This window comes from Anolis carolinensis, chromosome 1 (genome assembly GCF_035594765.1).
Source record: "Anolis carolinensis isolate JA03-04 chromosome 1, rAnoCar3.1.pri, whole genome shotgun sequence".
Lineage (NCBI taxonomy): Eukaryota > Metazoa > Chordata > Lepidosauria > Squamata > Dactyloidae > Anolis > Anolis carolinensis.
In genome coordinates this window covers 145545043-145563978 of record NC_085841.1, presented here as the reverse complement: position 1 = coordinate 145563978, position 18936 = coordinate 145545043, and the positions used below count along the sequence as shown (strand labels likewise).

The 18936-nt window shown below is 37.5% G+C and overlaps 1 protein-coding gene across 4 annotated transcripts in view; it reads left to right on the top strand.

The window, feature by feature from the left end:
• rock2 (Rho associated coiled-coil containing protein kinase 2) overlaps positions 1–18936 on the top strand; it is a 118998-nt gene that overhangs the window by 37482 nt on the left and 62580 nt on the right. For all 4 annotated transcript variants that reach the window (XM_016996534.2, XM_008117455.3, XM_008117449.3 and 1 more), the window contains exons 4-5: positions 5320–5457; positions 9113–9373. In XM_016996534.2, coding sequence (XP_016852023.1) covers positions 5320–5457; positions 9113–9373 — 399 coding nt within the window. The remainder of the gene's footprint in view (positions 1–5319; positions 5458–9112; positions 9374–18936) is intronic.

Below are 18936 nucleotides of genomic sequence, written 5' to 3'. Positions count from 1 at the left end.
GCTGCCAGGAAAGGACTTCCTGCCTCACCACAGTCTTTCAAAATGTGTTGCAGCAGACATTCATCTGGCCTATGAATTTGCAGACAAACAGCCTGCTCATCAAATCAAAATTCAATTAATTAGGACGTTTGTAGCATCAGCCAATTTCTTGAAAGGGATTCCTCTGACTGACATCTATAAAGCTGCTGCCCAGTCTTAGACACATTAGAGGACACATTAGGGAGAATTCTCTCTTTTCCTGTGTGGCATGACACTCCCTCCTCCTATGGATAGTAATTTGCTAATTTCCCATTTGTGTGAGTTACAGAGACCATGAAGAAGGAGGAAGGTTTGACTTTCTGTAACTTTAGTTCGTCATGTGGTCAATTGTAAACTCAGACTCCACTCACCCTCTCATCATGTCTTTCCTGCCCTTAGAGCCTTGGCTCCTGTTAAGATCCAGAGAACTGTGGATTTAGGTGAGAAACTTATAGTGCACAGAAAATGAGCCAAAACACTTAAATAAGAGTTCTAACATGTGAGTTCACTGACCATTTAAAGAATTAGTTCCAGATAAGAAACCTGTCAATTTTCTCATTTTAAATTCAGATTTTAAAAATCTTTGTTCAGCTGCTGTTGCCATATAATGTGGAATATATTTTTGCATGCAGGTTTTGACTTCCCAAAAATATCACTTCTTTTTGAGGTCAGAAAACTAGGACTTCAGATTTATGTTTAATGTTCTCCTGGTTCTGATACTCTTACTGCTACAATCTGCATTTGTTTTGATTGTTTTATTGTGATATTGTGTATCTGTGTTTGATACTTTTGGTTCATTTTGGGAAATTCTTAAATAGTTCATTGATAATAACAACTAACATCACAAAAACTTAACATCCCATCCTTTGCTTAATTAACAAGGTTACATTTTGAAAAATATATATAATTATTTTCTAGAAATGTACAGTCCATGGTTGATATGAAGCATTTGGGATGCTTAAGTTTGGCCTTTGTAGCCCTGCCAAAGACCCATACCAACTTTTTTTTTTTAATGAGGCTGCTTTTGGGGGCTTTTGAGAGTATCAGTTGCTTCTTTTATATTCCTCAAAGGCGTTTCTTTTCCCTATGTCTCCAGAACAGCACCCTGATTCTCCTCTGGTGAAAAGTCTTCCCTCTGAGTCACAGAGACCATAAGAAGAACAGATTGCAAAAAAATAAAAAAAATAAAATAAAATAAAATAAATCCTGTGGTCCTATGAATTGTCTTTTGTGAACTCATTCAGTCCACTTTTGACCCTGCTAGTATGTCCTGTGTTTCCTTTATTCTGGGGCTACTGCTTCATCTTTGAAGACTGAACAGGAAACAGGGTTAAATGTCCATCCTGGAAGCAGCAAAATGGTCATTCAGCACTAGGAAGTTCTAAAATGGTAAAGTGCATAGTGTATACAGGTGATGTGTGAGTTCACATATGACCTTTCAAATAACCACCGTTAGAAATAAGCAACCCATTTTATCTGATAAGTTCATGGCTAAAATAATATTTTGAACTGTGGGCAACTAATCCTACACTCCTAGCTACTAACATACTAATGCCTTAGTAGAATTTTAGAGCCTACCAAACTGCCACCATGAGATTGTATTGAGTGTTGATTTTTCCATATCCCAAATCAAGCAACCATCTCATCAGGGTTCAGTGAATATTTGCTGAAGCACATATATTGAAACAACTTGGGATTTTAATTTAAACAGTTTGGGTCATGAAACTAGATTTGGTTTTCCCCAAGAGTTTCATGATAAGTGGGGAGAACAACACAGAAGAGAGTTTTCTTGTATTAGAAAACTCTTAGTATCTATGCTACACTTCCACATGTGCAGGTTTCACTTTTGCAGATTTGATTATTCACAGATTTTGATTAATATGGTTTCTGTAGGAATCTCTAAATATTATAATGTGACTATGGTAAATTTCCTCCAAAATCTCTGTGGTGAACCTCCGGCAGAAGTTGGCCATGGAATTGCACTGGAGGACCTAGAGATTCCTAGAGAGTTGTTCTCTCAGATTAGAAAAAGTACGTTTTATTCACAGTTTTTCCACTTTCACAGGGATTCTGCACCTGTAACCCCAGCGAATATGAAGGACTGATTGTATGAGCCTGCCTGGTTCTGAACATTTCCCCTCTAATTTTAGGACTCGTATACTGTGTATGCAAACAGGCAGGAACAAATCTTACATCTTATAATGCAGGATATTTCTTTTGAGGTGGTTGCTCTATGTGTTGGGAACACTCTCAGTAAATGAGATATAAAATGACAGCAGGCCAGACCAAGAGCTCATTTATAATAGTTTGTACATCACTTTTTACTGGAGTAAATATAACAGGATGGTATGCCTGGACCAATTTTGGGGGCACAGCATCAGGTCAGCTACAAAATTTTCCTCTTGCTCATGTGCCTATATCAAAAGGAGGTAATAAGTCATCAGCGGTCTTTAAATAAGTTCCACACCAATTAAGTCAGCATTATAACCAAACCATTGACAAGTAACCAATGAAATGGCTTATTTCTGCTTTTTAAAAGTGCCATAATGATCCATAAAAATTGCAATATTGTCAGCTTGTAAAACCTGTCAGTTGCTATAGTTACAATATAGAAAGGGAAGCTGTAACATTTTAAAATAAATATGATGTCTGCAGTAGATAGCAGGGAAGTCGTTGCTTGATTCTACAGCATAGGCAACTTGATAATGTCCAAATGGCCTATTATGAGGAATTATAGGAGGTATACCTCAGAAGATTAAAAAAGCATAACTAGTTTCAGTCATGAGCAGGAATTGGCCCCTTATTAGAAATCATTTTTTTCTATTCCACTGATCATATTTAATCTTTAGATGTAGCGAGTGAGAGAAAAATACTGTGTGTGAAATTCCTTACTGTGCATTGGTATTTTTGCCTGAATTAACTATCATATTTTGCTTGTGATATCAGTGCTACAGCATGAGTTGTTGATAAAATTGAATCACTAGCTAGACTTAGTGGCTTTTCCCATTATAATGTTTTGTGCATTTTATGGAATTTTTTAGTACATATTAAAGAAGATGACTGCTTAATCCAGGAAAAGGCCTGCTTAGCTACTGTGTGGGCCTCTCCTGGGTTTAGTGACATCACCTCTTTTATTTAACGTTATATGAAGCCGCTAGATTAATACTCTCAATATACGAGTTACTTAAGGCCTGAGTTGCAGTCAATATACATGTTACTTGAGGCTTGTTGTAAACCGCCACAAGTCCCCCTTTTTTTTGGGGGGGGGGGGGAAGCAAGATTCAAATAAAGATGATGATGATAGCAATTGTTTCTCTGTCCTCCTAACCTACAGTTTGGAGGCTCTTGTTGAATTTGCATGGTTTATCTCACGTACCTTGCTCTGATGGCAGCATGTTGCTGATGAGCCTCCCTCCATGACCCTAAAGTAACAGATTCTTGATCTTAAGTTTATTTTTGGATCGAGTCCCTGATAAAATTAATGCCTGCTGCTTAATTTTATATACTGGCTCTCTTGTAAAAGAAGATGACTGCTCCATTTCTAATGCTTTATCCTTTTGTAACATTGAGGACGTGATGCTCTAAATCTGTCTTCATTGTCACAGATGGCACTGGAATGTAAAAAGATTTGCAAGCTATTTTAAAGCTAGTGTAATAAGTTTCACATATCAGTGCTGTTTTATCTTTTAAAGCACTTCAAGAACATAGGACTCATTACAAATTTCATCTTTTGATGAAGAATTAACAGAAAGAATTAACTAAAAGATTTATGCTAGGAGGTTAAATTTAGATGTAAGTGTGATATAACTGAAGACGTGGGCTTCTCTGTTCTCTCTTCTCCAGTGAAAGTATCAAGGAAAGCTGCTGGGTTGAACTAAGAGCTAAAAATCCTTTCTAAAATAAGAGTTGTTCCTTTGCTTAAAAGAAGTAAGCAAATTAGATTTGCATATCTTGGCTCACTCCACAGTTTTAGTGCTGTCATGGTTCTTGGTTCAACAAAGGAGCTTTGCTCTCTGGAGAAGAGAAGACACCTTCACATTTGTAAATCTGGATGTAACCCAATGATGAGGAAACCCTTTCTATTTATTAAGAGATACAAGTCTAAAAGAAATAGGCTAATTAGATTTTATAATCTTGACACATTCTACAGTTTTTGTGCTATCACTGGTTACTTGTGTATCCCAATAGGTGTTTGCAATTAGTAACGCCTACCTTGTTATTTGTGTGTGTGTGAGAGAGAGAGAGAGAGGGGGAGAGGGAGAGGGAGAGAAAGAGAATTTATGTGTGTTTTGATCCTTTTGGGAGTTTGGATTACTTTCAGTATTGTTTGAGGATTCATTCTTAGAAATTAATAAATAATTTATGAATACAAATTAATTAAGTGAGAGGCAATGGATGCTTGGATAAATGATAAGATAAGGCGGTGCTTCTTAAGGAATCAGATATGGAAGGAACTGGCAATTTTTTGTCTAATGTGCCTGGGGTAGATACCATACTTCGGCTGGCTGGCTTTCTTTCCTTCCTTCCTTCCTTCCTTCCTTCCTTCCTTCCTTCCTTCCTTCCTTCCTTCCTTCCTTCCTTCCTTCCTTCCTTCCTTCTTGCCAGTCAGTAAAAACCATTATTGAGATATTTTCTTTGTTAGAACATGATTTCTTCACTTGAATGTCAGTTTCTAAGTATATCTCTCAAAAATATAGAAAAGCTTTGACAGCTGAAGAGCTGTCTGAGGCCCCATCTACACCCACTGTTTAATGCAGTTTCAAACTGGCAGTGAAGAGTGTGGTTTTGCTGTGCAGATAATTACATAGGAAATCCTGGAACCAGATTGAGGTCCATATGGTGATGACACAAACCATAGAACACTAATACATATTACGTATTTATTTCACACGCTTTTGTGGGAGTTATCTGGCTGAAGTTAGTTTCAAACTGCATTAAATGGTCAATGTGGATGGTGTCTGAGTTTAATACAGCATACAAGAACTCTTTCTTCCAGCAGGCCTATTCAAGTCTATTGAATTATGAATGTATTGCTTTTAATATGCATGCTTTTAAAATGGATGTTAATACTCTTTTCACTGATTATATATTCTTCATTACTGTTCATGTTTTAAACTACATTATGTGTCTTATGTGTTTACTGGCAGTACCTATATGGCGACATCTATTATTGATGAGAGTTGGACTTCTGTGTTACTCTTGACTGAGTTTCAAAGATAAAAATTCCAAAGACTTAATTTAAATCCTTTTATAAGGCATTGATTAAGGAAAAAACTTATCAAATTGTTTCTTTCTTGGCAGGTTCGTCATAAAGTAACACAGAAAGCTTACGCCATGAAACTTCTTAGTAAATTTGAAATGCTCAAAAGATCAGACTCAGCCTTTTTCTGGGAGGAGAGAGATATTATGGCCTTCGCCAACAGTCCATGGGTAGTTCAGGTAAGAATAGTGTACCTGTATAACATTTTGTAGTCAAATGTGAATTTTAAATTACTATTGAAAATGTAAAGCAATATGTTTATCTAATTTAATTATTTTGTGTCTGAAGGGGGCTTCATCTTAAGACAAAGCTGTGATGTATATGTTTCTTTCAGATGTAGTCACCTGACTTTAAACATGCATGTTGTAAAATGTGTGTACAGATGGAAAATTGTTCTCATTTCCTGCTTCTCAAAAACTTAGATTTTCTTATGTACCTCATAGTGCTCATTATCTTCAATCTGTATAGTGAAAACATAAACAAGTGTGTCGAATGGGATTTTAATTGTAGGTTTAAATTTGTGAGGTGAAAAATGTGTTTAATTTTTTTTAATTTTTAAAATATTGTTATTATGTAAAGGTGGTATACAAAATGCAAAAGAGAGAAAAATGCAAATACACACAATAAAGATTAATCTATCCACCAGACCCACCCCCTCTTCATAGCCGTGAACCACCAGCCATTACTTCCAACACCACTCAGTGTGAACTTAATATCTAATTAAAAACCTACCCTTATCTTTATATTAATAAATTCCCCTTGCAGCTACTTTGAAGTCTGTGTTTGTCTTCTTTCTAAATATTCAAATGCAAGTGTTTAATTTTTGAGGATGACTTTCATTATAACAGTATACAAGGGTGTGTTCTTCATTAGAAACAGGTATTAAAGGTTGTACTATTACTTAGTGACTTGTTTATCATAGTTTAAACTGGAAAAAATAGGGATTTTTTGAAGCACTGGTAATGACAGGTTGTTAAAAAACGAAAATTATTATTTTATGATTCCATTCTAGTATTGTTGTTATTTATTTATTTACTTTATTTGTATCCTGCCTTTCTCACCATGGCGGGAACTCAAGGCGGCTAATAAACACATAATGTAGTCACATTTTAAAACAAAGCAAATAAAAAATTAAATAGTATTGTGTGGATTTACAGTTAAAATGTAGTTAAAATGTTCAGGGCCCCAAATTACGAATATGAATGGTGTGATTTTAACAGTGATTATAATGTTTATATGTTTTAATTTGCTTTTTAACTCTTAATTTTTTAAATTTTAACTTAAATGTATTTAATTGTATGTTGCCTAAAGGCATCAAATAGTTGCCATGTGTAAAGCTGCCTTGAGTCCCCTTCGGGATAGAGAAAGGCAGGATATAAATAGAATAAATAAATAAATGAAAATATAATAAATACAATTAAAATTATATTTAAAATTCACAACCTCCCCCCCCCCTTCCCATCCACAACCATTTTAGTTTGGGGGTATAGTGTTATATTAAACAGAAGTCTAAATCCTTGCATGATAGTGCTGCTATTGTAGTTGCTAGTAGTACCCAGAATTTGTAGTATATACTTCTACATCTCAAGAAGTTTCCAGAAAAGTAAATACTTTTCGAAAGGAATAGAGCCAGCAGACTGTCATATAGAAATATCATAGCTTCTTTTGAAAACAAAGCCACATTCCTTCAGTTTCCATTTGTGTGTATAGGATAGGACTAGCAACAATTCAGTACATGCAGTTTGTAAATATTTTGTTTTAGAGCTTCAAAGAGCAGAGGTCACTTTGAACCCTACTCCATCTAGAAACCACCTCATTTTATTATACTAGCCCAGTGATTCCCAAAGTGGGCGCTACCGCCCCCTGGTGGGCACTGTAGCGATCCAGGGGGGCGGTGATGGCACCTATTAGGACATGGGGCGGGGCCAGGGGAGGGGAGGGGCCTCTTTCCAAGTGCCGGAGACAGGGCTGAGCACCTAAGGCGCCTGTTAGGACACACAGGGGGTGGAGCTAGAGGAGTGGGCGTGGCTTCCCAAGAGCCTGAGACAGGGCTGAGCCTCTATACCTCTCCTGAGAGGCCTTTTAGGACTAAAGGGCGGGGGTAGGGGTGTGGCCGGAGCCTCTTCCCAAGAGTGCGAGACAGGGCTGAGCCTCTGTATACCTCCCCTGAGGCGCTTGTTAGAACAGGGGGGTGGGGTATAGAGGTTCGGCCCTGTCAGGCACTTGGGATGAGGCCCCGCCCCCTCCTGTAGCCCCACTTCCTGTGTCCTGCCAGGCACCGCAGGACAGGGATAGAAGCTCAGCCCTGCCTCAGAGCTCGTAACTCCGCCCATCCCAGTCCTGGCCGCCCATTTGTGGCCCTGCCCACCTCCCCTCACAGCTCTGCATCTTGGACTACGGGAGAGGCTCAGCACCACCCACCCCTCTAAGCCACGCCCCCTTTCCAGGGGGAGCTGAGTAATATTTTTTTCTGGAAAGGGGGTGGCAGGCCAAATAAGTTTGGGAGCCACTGTACTAGCCCATTCAACCAGGAAAATATTTTATATTGTTATTATTGTATTATTGAAGGCTGTAGGAAGATAAACACAAAGGAGAAGATTGGTGAAATTTCCCCTCCTCCTATGTACATTTGCTGTTTAGTCTGCCACATAAAGCCAGTGCCAGAAGGAGTAAGGCATATGGATTAATAAAAGAGAAAACCTTTTATCAGAAATTCTGTATCAGCTTCAAGTATGGCATTAGCCATAGCCTATGATATTTCTGAAATAGGAAAATTTTCAAGAACAATCTTTTGGAAAATATTCTCAGGTATTTTTTTCATAGGAAGAATATCTGGGAATTTTCCCTTTAGATTTCATTAAATATATTTCAGACAGTTTGTGGGTTCAGCAGAGACAGTTTTCCAAGCAGTCTCTGTCTAGATCCACAGGCAGGAAGTGGCTTGCTCTGCATGGAACAGTCTCTGGTGGTGGCATTGAAGGTTTTCCTTCTATTTTATTTTGATACCAGGTGCTTAAAAATAAGGCAGTTTACTTGTTTTTATTTTTAAAAAATAGTGTTTGTTTTTAGTTGGGATTCCTATGTCAGGACAAATTGTCAAAGTATAATCTTTTTGAGAATACAGTAGAGTCTCACTTATCCAACACTCACTTATCCAACGTTCTGGATTATCCAACGCATTTTTGTAGTCAATGTTTTCAAAACATGATATTTTGGTGCTAAATCCATGAATACAGTAATTACAACATAACATTACTGCGCATTAAACTACTTTTTCTGTCAAATTTGTTTTCTAACATGATGTTTTGGTGCTTCATTTGTAAAATCATAACCTAATTTGATGTTTAATAGGCTTTTCCTTAATCCCTCCTTATTATCCAACATATTCACTTATCCAATGTTCTGCCGGCCCGTTTAAGTTGGATAAGTGAGACTCTACTGTATTCTGAAAATATGATTTGTTCTTGAGAGTATTTTCTCAAGAGTATTCTCATTTTACCTACTTGTGAATGGTGATAGTTTCATCGCAGCATGGTTGCCTCAGTCAGAGGAAAGTTTGTTCATTTCTTGACTGTTCTTCCTGCCAAAATGTTTAGTGGCATTTAAGAAGTTTATTTCTTTGGCTGAATGTTGGTAAATTGAGCTTTTTGAAACTCCTAGAGATTTTTAATGATTGTTTTACCACACCAAAAGTATTCTTAAAGGCCATGAGGGGAAAAGTGCCTTAATTCTGCAATAATTTAGTATGTGCATGTTTGTGCATGCGGGGATGTTAATGAACATTGATCTGTTTTTTTAAATGTCTCTTACAACTTTCCATCCTTTTGGGTGTAGCTTTTTAGTGCCTTTCAAGATGACCGATACCTATACATGGTAATGGAATACATGCCAGGTGGAGATCTTGTCAACCTCATGAGCAATTATGATGTGCCTGAGAAGTGGGCCAAATTTTACACTGCTGAAGTTGTTCTTGCCCTTGATGCAATTCATTCCATGGGCTTGATACACAGAGATGTGAAACCTGACAACATGCTTTTGGATAAATATGGACATCTGAAGCTTGCAGATTTTGGTACCTGTATGAAAATGGATGAAGTAAGTATTTGGCTCACTGGATGTGCGTCAAAAATAATGTTTAATGTGTAAAGAACCTGATAAAACATTGTATTGGGCTGTGTCTGCGTTCTGATGATATATAAAAGATCTTATTTTAACAATGAGTACATAATGTAGTCTTCAAGAGAGCTATGAAAGTTTCCGGTTCAGTTCTTCTTACACTTTTCCCCAGGTAAATTGCCTTCTTTCAGTCTAATTTGAAAAATGCAGGGATGGACATATTTCAGGGACTAAAGCAATATGTAATTTTATTAAATTTTATCGGCAGAGCAAAGTGAGGTCTTTAGTTTTTAAAGCACTGTTTAACAGTCTATGTTGTTTCATCTGAAATACACCAATGAAATTTGGTTTGCATATTTGGGATGACATATTTTGGAAATTGGTTTACCCTATAACTGCTCTTAGAAGGAGCTGAGAAAATGCAAAATGCATTGTAGTAGAACACCGTTCTTGAAGATTGAGAAAGAGTAAAAGTTGGTATATTCATTTACAATACAACCTGAACTTCTGTGTTGAATAATGAACACCAAATCCAAGTCAACATTTTAATAGATTAGGGAACCTCTAAAACATACTGTAAACAACACTCAATCTCTGTAAGTACAGTAGAGTCTCACTTATCCAAGCTAAACGGACTGGCAGAAGCTTGGATAAGCGAATATCTTGGATAATAAGGAGGGATTTAGGAAAAGCCTATTAAACATCAAATTAGGTTATGATTTTACAAATTAAGCACCAAAATATCATGTTATACAACAAATTTGACAGAAAAAGTAGTTCAGTACGCAGTAATGTTATGTTGTAATTACTGTATTTACGAATTTAGCACCAAAATATCACGATATATTGAAAACATTGACTACAAAAATGGCTTGGATAATCCAGAAGCTTGGATAAGCGAGGCTTGGATAAGTGAGACTCTACTGTATTATTAGTATTTTTATTGTGGGGAAAGGTATTGCAAATGTTTTGGTTTATCAGTTTTTGTTAGTTTTCAGAAATCTTGTAACGAAACATTCTGTTGATAGGGATCCAGATGTTCCTGGTGGCAATGTTTCCTATGTTCATTTCTGGTTATTCCTTTTCAGCCAGTTCCACTGCCAACATCCCCCAAATATCAGAAATGGTCTATAACAGTGGTTCCCAACCTTTGGGCCTCCAGGTGTTTTGGACTTCAATTCCCAGAAATCCCAGCTATATTACCAGCTGTTAAGAACTGTGGGAGCTGAAGTCCAAAACACCTGGAGGCCCAAAGGTTGGGAATCACTGGTCTGTAAGGTGTAAGAAACATTTCCACCAATTCCACTGCCAACATTAAGGGGAGATTTAGAAACCCTAACTATATATAGCCTTTGTATCATGTCCCATAGTTACTAGCATTTGTTTACATCTTGGAACAAAGTGCTTTTACTTAACTAATCATTTGCTTTGTAACTGAACCATCAATTATATTCAAATAGCTTCATGAGTTATAAACCCACAGCATGTGCAATTTTTATTTTCCTGTTCGTAGCTGTTATAAAATTGCACATTGTGAATGTTTTATGTATGACTTCTTCAGAAGAAAAAGTTTCCTTCTGTCCTTTCCATCTCTCCCTCTGTTCCCACCCATCTTATTTGCCTGTCCTCACTGAGTACACCTTCTGATTTATTTTCCCTTTTTTATTGTCTTTTCTATCCTCACATACTTACTTTACCAGTCTTTGCCGTTAAATGTCACTGGAATACGCTGCCTTATGGTAGGATAGTAATTCTTTCTTTGGAGGTCAGGAATGCTTTGATTATGTCTTCCTGCATGGCAGAATGGGTTGAACTGAATGGCTTTTTGGGTCTCTTCCAAATCTATGGGTATGATTCTAAGTAAGATATGGAAATATGTGTGCCTTTTAGTTGCTTATCAACCTATGGCAACCTCATGAATTCCATAGGGGTATTTTAGTCAAGAAATAGTCAGGGATGACTTTGCCATTCTTCCATCTGAAAAATAATTTACAGCAGCTAGTAGTTGTTGACTGTCTCCCATCCAAGTCCTACCCGGGGCCTATTTATCTTCCAAGATCACATGAGGTCTGGTGCCTTTCAGATATTTAGGTTTTAGATTGTTATTCATAAATGTGTACATGCACCCATCTATATATATAAAAGAGTGATGGCATCACGGCAATTCACAAAACAACAAAAGTACAGGCCCCCCAACCTCAAAATTTGACAACACAACCCATCATCCACACCTCAAGGTTGATACAACAAAAAGAAAAGAAAAATAAAGTCCTAATTAGAGGGAGAGCAATAATTTTTTTTATCCAATTGCTGCCAGTTTAGAGGGCTAATCTCTGCCCACTTGGTTGCCTAGCAACCAAGGGACAGCCAGGTTTCAGTTAGGGGACAGGCAGATTTAGGCCTCACTTAGACTTCTTCCACAGATTATCTAATTTGCACTGGATTATATGGCAGTGTAGACTCAAGGCCCTTCCACACAGCTATATAACCCATTTATAATCTTATATTATCTGCTTTGCACTGGATTATCTTGACTCCACACTGCCATATAATCCACTTCACTGCATTTTATACAGCTGTGAAGAAGGAGCCTCATATAATCCAGTTCTAAACAGATAATTTAAGATTATCAATATACAGTAGAGTCTCACTTATCCAACGTAAACAGGCCGGCAGGATAAGTGAATATGTTGGATAATAAGAAAGGATTCAGGAAAAGCCAATTAAACATCAAATTAGGTAATCGTTATACAAATTGAGCACCAAAACATCATATTATACAACAAATTTGACAGAAAAAGTAGTTCCATGCGCAGTAATGCTATGTAGTATTTACAGTAGAGTCTCACTTATCCAACACTTGCTTATCCAACGTTCTGGATTATCCAACGCATTTTTGTAGTCAATGCTTTCAATATATCGTGATATTTTGGTGCTAAATTCATAAATACAGTAATTACTATATAGCATTACTGTGTACTGAACTACTTTTTCTGACAAATTTGTTGTCTAACATGATGTTTTGGTGCTTAATTTGTAAAATCATAACTTAATTTGATGTTTAATAGGGTTATCCTTAATTCCTCATTATCCAACATATTCGCTTATCCAATGTTCTGCCGGCCCGTTTATGTTGGATAAGTGAGACTCTACTGTACTGTATTTACAAATTTACCACTAAAATATCACAATGAATTTAAAACACTGACTACAAAACATTGATTATGAAAAGGCAGACTGCGTTGGATAATCCAGAACATTGTATAAGCGAATGTTGGATAAGTGAGATTCTTCTTTAATATGACATAATTACTGGGATAGAATAATGCAGAACAATATAATCCCTAAAACCAGGACAGTAAATAAACGGGAATTCCACACAGGAAACAATCGGGGCCAGCTAACACCTCCCAACAAAGTATTCCCATCATCAAAGTCTGGCAAATCCTGTTTTCTCAGGGCCACAGACAGTAGAAGCACATAAAATATCGCAAGCAACACCACTCTGAAAACAAGGGAATTCCAGACAGGAAACAATCAGAGCCAGCTAACACCTCCCAACAAAAAAATCACTCAGAGGTAACAGCCAGGCTTTAAAGCTGCAAGGCCATTACATCCTAATCATTTTTCCTAATTGCAGCATTCATACTTGCCTCCAAGAAACAAAAAAAAACCCAATCAGAAATATTGTATATTCACAACCTTTAGGAAATAATATCCCCTGATGGCGCAGCGTGTTAAAGCGCTGAGCTGCTGAACTTCTGGACCGAAAGGCCACAGGTTTGAATTGGGGGAGCGGAGAGAGCCCCCACTGTTAGCCCCAGCTTCTGCCAACCCAGAAGTTCGAAAACATGCAAATGTGAGTGCATCAATAGGTACTGCTCCGGCGGGAAGGTAACGCCGCTCCATGTAGTCATCCCACATGACCTTGGAGGAGTCTACGGACAACGCCGGCTCTTCGGCTTAGAAATGGAGATGAGCACCAACCTCCAGAGTCAGACACGACTGGACTTAATGTCTGGGGAAAACCTTTACCCTTGACCTTAACTACCACCAATTCCTCAATACTTTATTTCCCATACCACCATACTTCGCCACAGCAACGCGTGGCCGGGCACAGCTAGTCTATATATATAAAAGGATAAAGTTGCGGGCGCAATGACTATAACAACAAAACTAAACATCCCAGAAATACGAAACTTGGCAACACAATGCAAAAGCCTTGCCTCCCGGTTACAACAACACAATCACACCACAAAACCACAATCCGGACCCACAAAACTCACAACAACACATCATGACTATAACAACACAACTAAACGCCCTAGAAATACAAAACTTGGCAACACAACGCAAAAGCCTTGCCTCCCGGTCGTAACAACACAATCACACCACAAAACCACACTGGACCCACAAAACTCACAACAACGCACCATGACTATAACAACACAACTAAATGCCCCAGAAATACGAAACTTGACGACACAACGCAAAAGCCTTCCCTCCCGGTTGGAACAACACAACCACACCACAAAACCACAATCCGGACCCATAAAACTCACAACAATGCATCGTGACTATAACAACACAACTAAACGCCCCAGAAATACGAAACTTGGCACACAACTAAATGCCCAAGAAATACAAAACTTGACAACACAATGCAAAAGCCTTGCCTCCTGGTTGTAACAACACAACCACACCACAAAACCACAATCCGGATGCACAAAACTCACAACAATGCATCGTAACTATAACAACACAACTAAACGCCCCAGAAATATGAAACTTGGCACACAACTAAATGCCCCAGAAATACAAAACTTGACAACATAACGCAAAAGCCTTTCCTCCCGGTTGTAACAACACAACCACACCACAAAACCACAATCCAGACCCACAAAACTCACAACAACGCATTGTGACTATAACAACACAACTAAACGCACCAGAAATACAAAATTTGACAAAACAATGCAAAAGCCTTGCCTCCTGGTTGTAACAAAACAATCACACCACAAAACCACAATCCAGACCCACAAAATTCACAACAACGCATCATGACTATAACAACACAACTAAACGCCCCAGAAATACGAAACTTGGCAAAACAACGCAAAAGCCTTGACTCCCAGTTGTAACAACACAATCACACCACAAAACAAAATCTGGACCCACAAAACTCACAACAATGCATCGTGACTATAACACCACAACTAAACGCCCAAGAAATACAAAACTTGGCACACAACTAAGCGCCCCATAAATACAAAACTTGACAACACAATGCAAAAGCCTTGCCTCTTGGTTGTAACAACACAACCACACCACAAAACCACAATCCAGACCCATAAAACTCACAACAATGCATTGTGACTATAACAACACAACTAAACGCCCCAGAAATACAAAACTTGGCACACAACTAAACACCCCAGAAATACAAAACTTGACAACACAACGCAAAAGCCTTGCCTCCCGGTTGTAACAATACAAACAAACCACAAAACCACAATCTGGACCCACAAAACTCACAACAACGCATCGTGACTATAACAACACAACTAAACCGGATGGCCATCTGTCTGAAAGGTTTGGGTGGGTTCTTCCTCCATGACAAAAAGAAAGAAAGGGGTTGGACTGGATGCAAACTACAAATTCCAGCACCCCATGGCATGGAGTCCATGCATTTCAATTAAAGGCCTCTTCCTTCTCCCTTTCCCCACCATCCAACCCATTGACCCAGTTCCATGGCTCCGCAGGCAGGAAAGGCTGGGACGAATAGAACGAAGGAAGGAGGGAGGGAAGGGAAGCGAAGGAACGCCAAGGACAAGAGCCCTCCCTCTCTGCCCGGAAGGCCAAGAGCAAAAGGGAGAGAAAGGCCATTGATCCGGTTATATTTACCTTCCTTTCTGACCAGTGTGTTCTTATCAGCGAGCTCAGGATCAGACCAGAGAAAGGGAACAGCATAGGAATAAAGGAAACAAGGAGAGCACCCACTCTATCTATCCATCCACTCATCTATCCATCCACTCACCCACTAATAATAAACACCTACACAGGCAAGAATCAGCCATGTACTGAGTCTACAAGGCCATTCAGTGCTCATCCACCTCCCCAATCCCTACATTCACACTTGGCCTCCAAAAAAAACAATTACAATATTAACAATGACAACAACAAAAATAAGAATCAACACCATCACAGGCAAGAAGCAGCCAGGCACTGAGGCTGAGAGGCCAGTCAGTGCTACACTGGGCCTCCAAAAAACAATACAGTAGCATCTAACTTATCCAGCCTTCATGACCTCTACAACAACAATAATAATAAACACCTACACAGGCAAAAAACAAAACAAAACACTATTGTACCACAAGAAGATGTAAACCGCACTCAGCAGAATCAGACGTCACGATTAACAACAAACCAAAGACAACAGGGATCTCAAGCAATTATCGATCAACACAAAAATTGAAGAAGATAACAGACTTCAAATACTACTACTAATGTGAGTATAAAGAAGGGTGGAGGTCACAGCATAAATACAACCTAATGTAGACTGACCAACACCACCAGACTAAGCCACAGCAACGCGTGGCCGGGCACAGCTAGTGTGTGTGTGTGTGTGTGTGTATATATATATATATATATATATATATATATATATATATATATACACACACACACACACACACACACATAGATAGGGGCAGCCATGTAACGAGGCTACAAGGAAATTAAAGCCAACAGGACATTTGTAGCACAACAAAAAGTGTATCTTAAGGTGCATCTACACTCTGGAATTAATGTAGTTTGACACTGCTTCAACTGCCATGGCTCAATGCTATGGGATTGTGGGAACTGTAGTTTTACAAGGTCTTTAGCCCTCTCTGCCCAAAAATGCTTGTCCTTCACCAAAGTACAACTCCCAGGATTCCATAGCATTGAACCATGACAGGTAAAGTGGTATCAAACTGCATTCATTCTCCAATGTAGATGAGCCCCTGAACTTCCTGTACACCCTACATTGCAATTCTGCTAATTAGCAAGAAATAAATGTTCATTGAATTGAATAATACTGTTTAACTGATATGATGAATTGAGTCATGCTACTGCTTCTAATGATGAAAAGAAAAAAAACACTTTAGTAGAGTTCACTTTTTTATTTGTGGAAATAGAAAATACTTGATTTTTCATGCTACATGGTACACTGACTGCTCTTGAATTTCACACAGCTTTTTCTTGGAAATCAGTCTTTTTATAGTGGGACCTAACTTCCAAGTAGGTGAAGGAGAACTCTGTATTGTGTCAATATTTGCTTCCCAATGAAAACAATTATTTGCGTAATTTTGCTTACAGGCACACTTGCAGCATCCCCTAGTGATGTTCAAATAATGTGTCTTTAAAAGAAATCTTTCAACCCACTACAGCTGTATTTGAAGTAAAATATTTTTACAATTTGATTAAGATTTATCCTCCAGCTTATTCCAATTCAGTGTCATCAAGACCGTTATTAATAGTGCTTCTTTGAAATGAAATATCATTTTCATTTGTAACTGTAATTATTTCAAAATATTCCATACTGTGTATTACTGAAGCCAGTCAAGTATAATTGGAATATTAGAATACTTCATGACTAACACAGCTACCAATTTACTAAAAAAATGTGGTTTAGAATCAAGGGGTTATATTTGAGCTGCTATTCCTTCAAATAGGCACATTTAGTATTCAGTTGCCTAAGGTCAAAAAATGATTTTTGACACCATTTGGTATGAATGGGAGGGAGGTGGACTTGAGTACAAGGGGAAATGTAGGAAATCACCGTGAACTGCAGTTTGTACATATCTAACAACATATTTATGATACTGGGTGGATTTTATGCATCTTCATTGCAGACTTTGGGTTTGTAGCTTGTACAATTTTACTGTGCATATGTGAACACAAGTCAATGTTTAGGGAGTACAAATATGGCACCTAAAGTTAATTTAAACCAGTACTTTGTCCTACTAAAAGATACAAATGTAAATACTTGTATGTATGATAAATACATCATAAAAAAAGAAATCTAAACTTTGATAATGTGTTTTCAATTATACTACTCATTAAGATTAAATGCAATAGTTTGAAAGTTCTGTTTTTCACTGTTTTATTTTAAAATAGCCATTTAAAATTTCTACAGCATTCTTTTAACCATGATTTATAATGATCCGGTTTTGTTATTGTCAGGGAGATGAGTCAAGCCTTGTGCCTTCTTAAATCATTTCATATAATTGTGCTTACAAAAATGGTTCCTATGGCCAATCTTGACAAATAATCATCAACCCCTATATGGAGCTCTAGGTTTTTACCTTCCTGATAAAAGCAGGGTAATTATTAGGTGACCTACACTTTTAGGCATTACATTGCTTCTCATTGTACAATGTCTGGCTTTCTCCTCTTTCTGTTTTATAGGCAAATCGGTTAACAGTTCACTTTATTGAAAGACCCAAAGCCTTTTGTCTCCTACATCTGTAGGCAGCTCCTTCCTGCAGATCTCCCATATATAGAATCCATCCTTTTCCTATGCACACATGTATATCTAAAACCATCCTTTTAGGGTTGATTGATATTTCTTTAATGATTCCTAGCAGTAACCACTATTACCATTGATGCTATGACTTCCCATTTGTTCTGTAAGGAGTGAGGACCTGGCACACTTATTATTATTATTAATAATAATAATAATAATAATAATAATAATAATTTGTTACCCATCTTTCCTCACAGCTCGGGGGCAGGGCACAACACAATTAAAAGCTATCACCATACAATTCAAACAAGAAGATGCATATATATATATTTATTTTTTAATATCAGAATATAGAGTTAACAATTTTTCCAAAGGTACACCAATATCTATGATGGGAAGGTACATGGTATTTTGGGGAAAAAACATATACATATATTTAACATCTTAATACAATGTATACATACCATCATTGAGCATATTAGCCTTTGGCATACTCTAAAATAATAGTGAACATAACAATAACCTGCTACCCATCTAGTTTTTACTTTTCCCCCTCTTTAAAAATATTATTTGTATAGTATTATTACAATTTTCTATCCAATTATGTATATTATATTTTATTGTTATTCCCATATCCCCCTTCCTTTTGTGCCACCTTAACCTGGACCAACTCATCTTATTTAATTTTCCCAAAATTTCATTGTTTCTGTTGCAGGTTTGTTCCCCTTTCCTTCAATATATTCAATAAATTTACCCCATATGTCCCAAAAATCTGTTTGTTTCTAAATACCCTTTTTTACTTTAATGTCACAGGTCAGTTTGTCATTTATCGCTATATTCCAAATTTCTTTATATCATTCTTCTAAAATATTTCCCTTTTATCTTTCCAATTCTTTGCAACCATCAATCCTGCTGCTATTAATAGACTAGAGGTCAATTCTTGTTGTTCTTGTGTAAATATTGATAACAATACTATTTCTGGTACATTTTATCTCTATTTTTATTATCTATCTTATTTCTTTAAAAACTATTT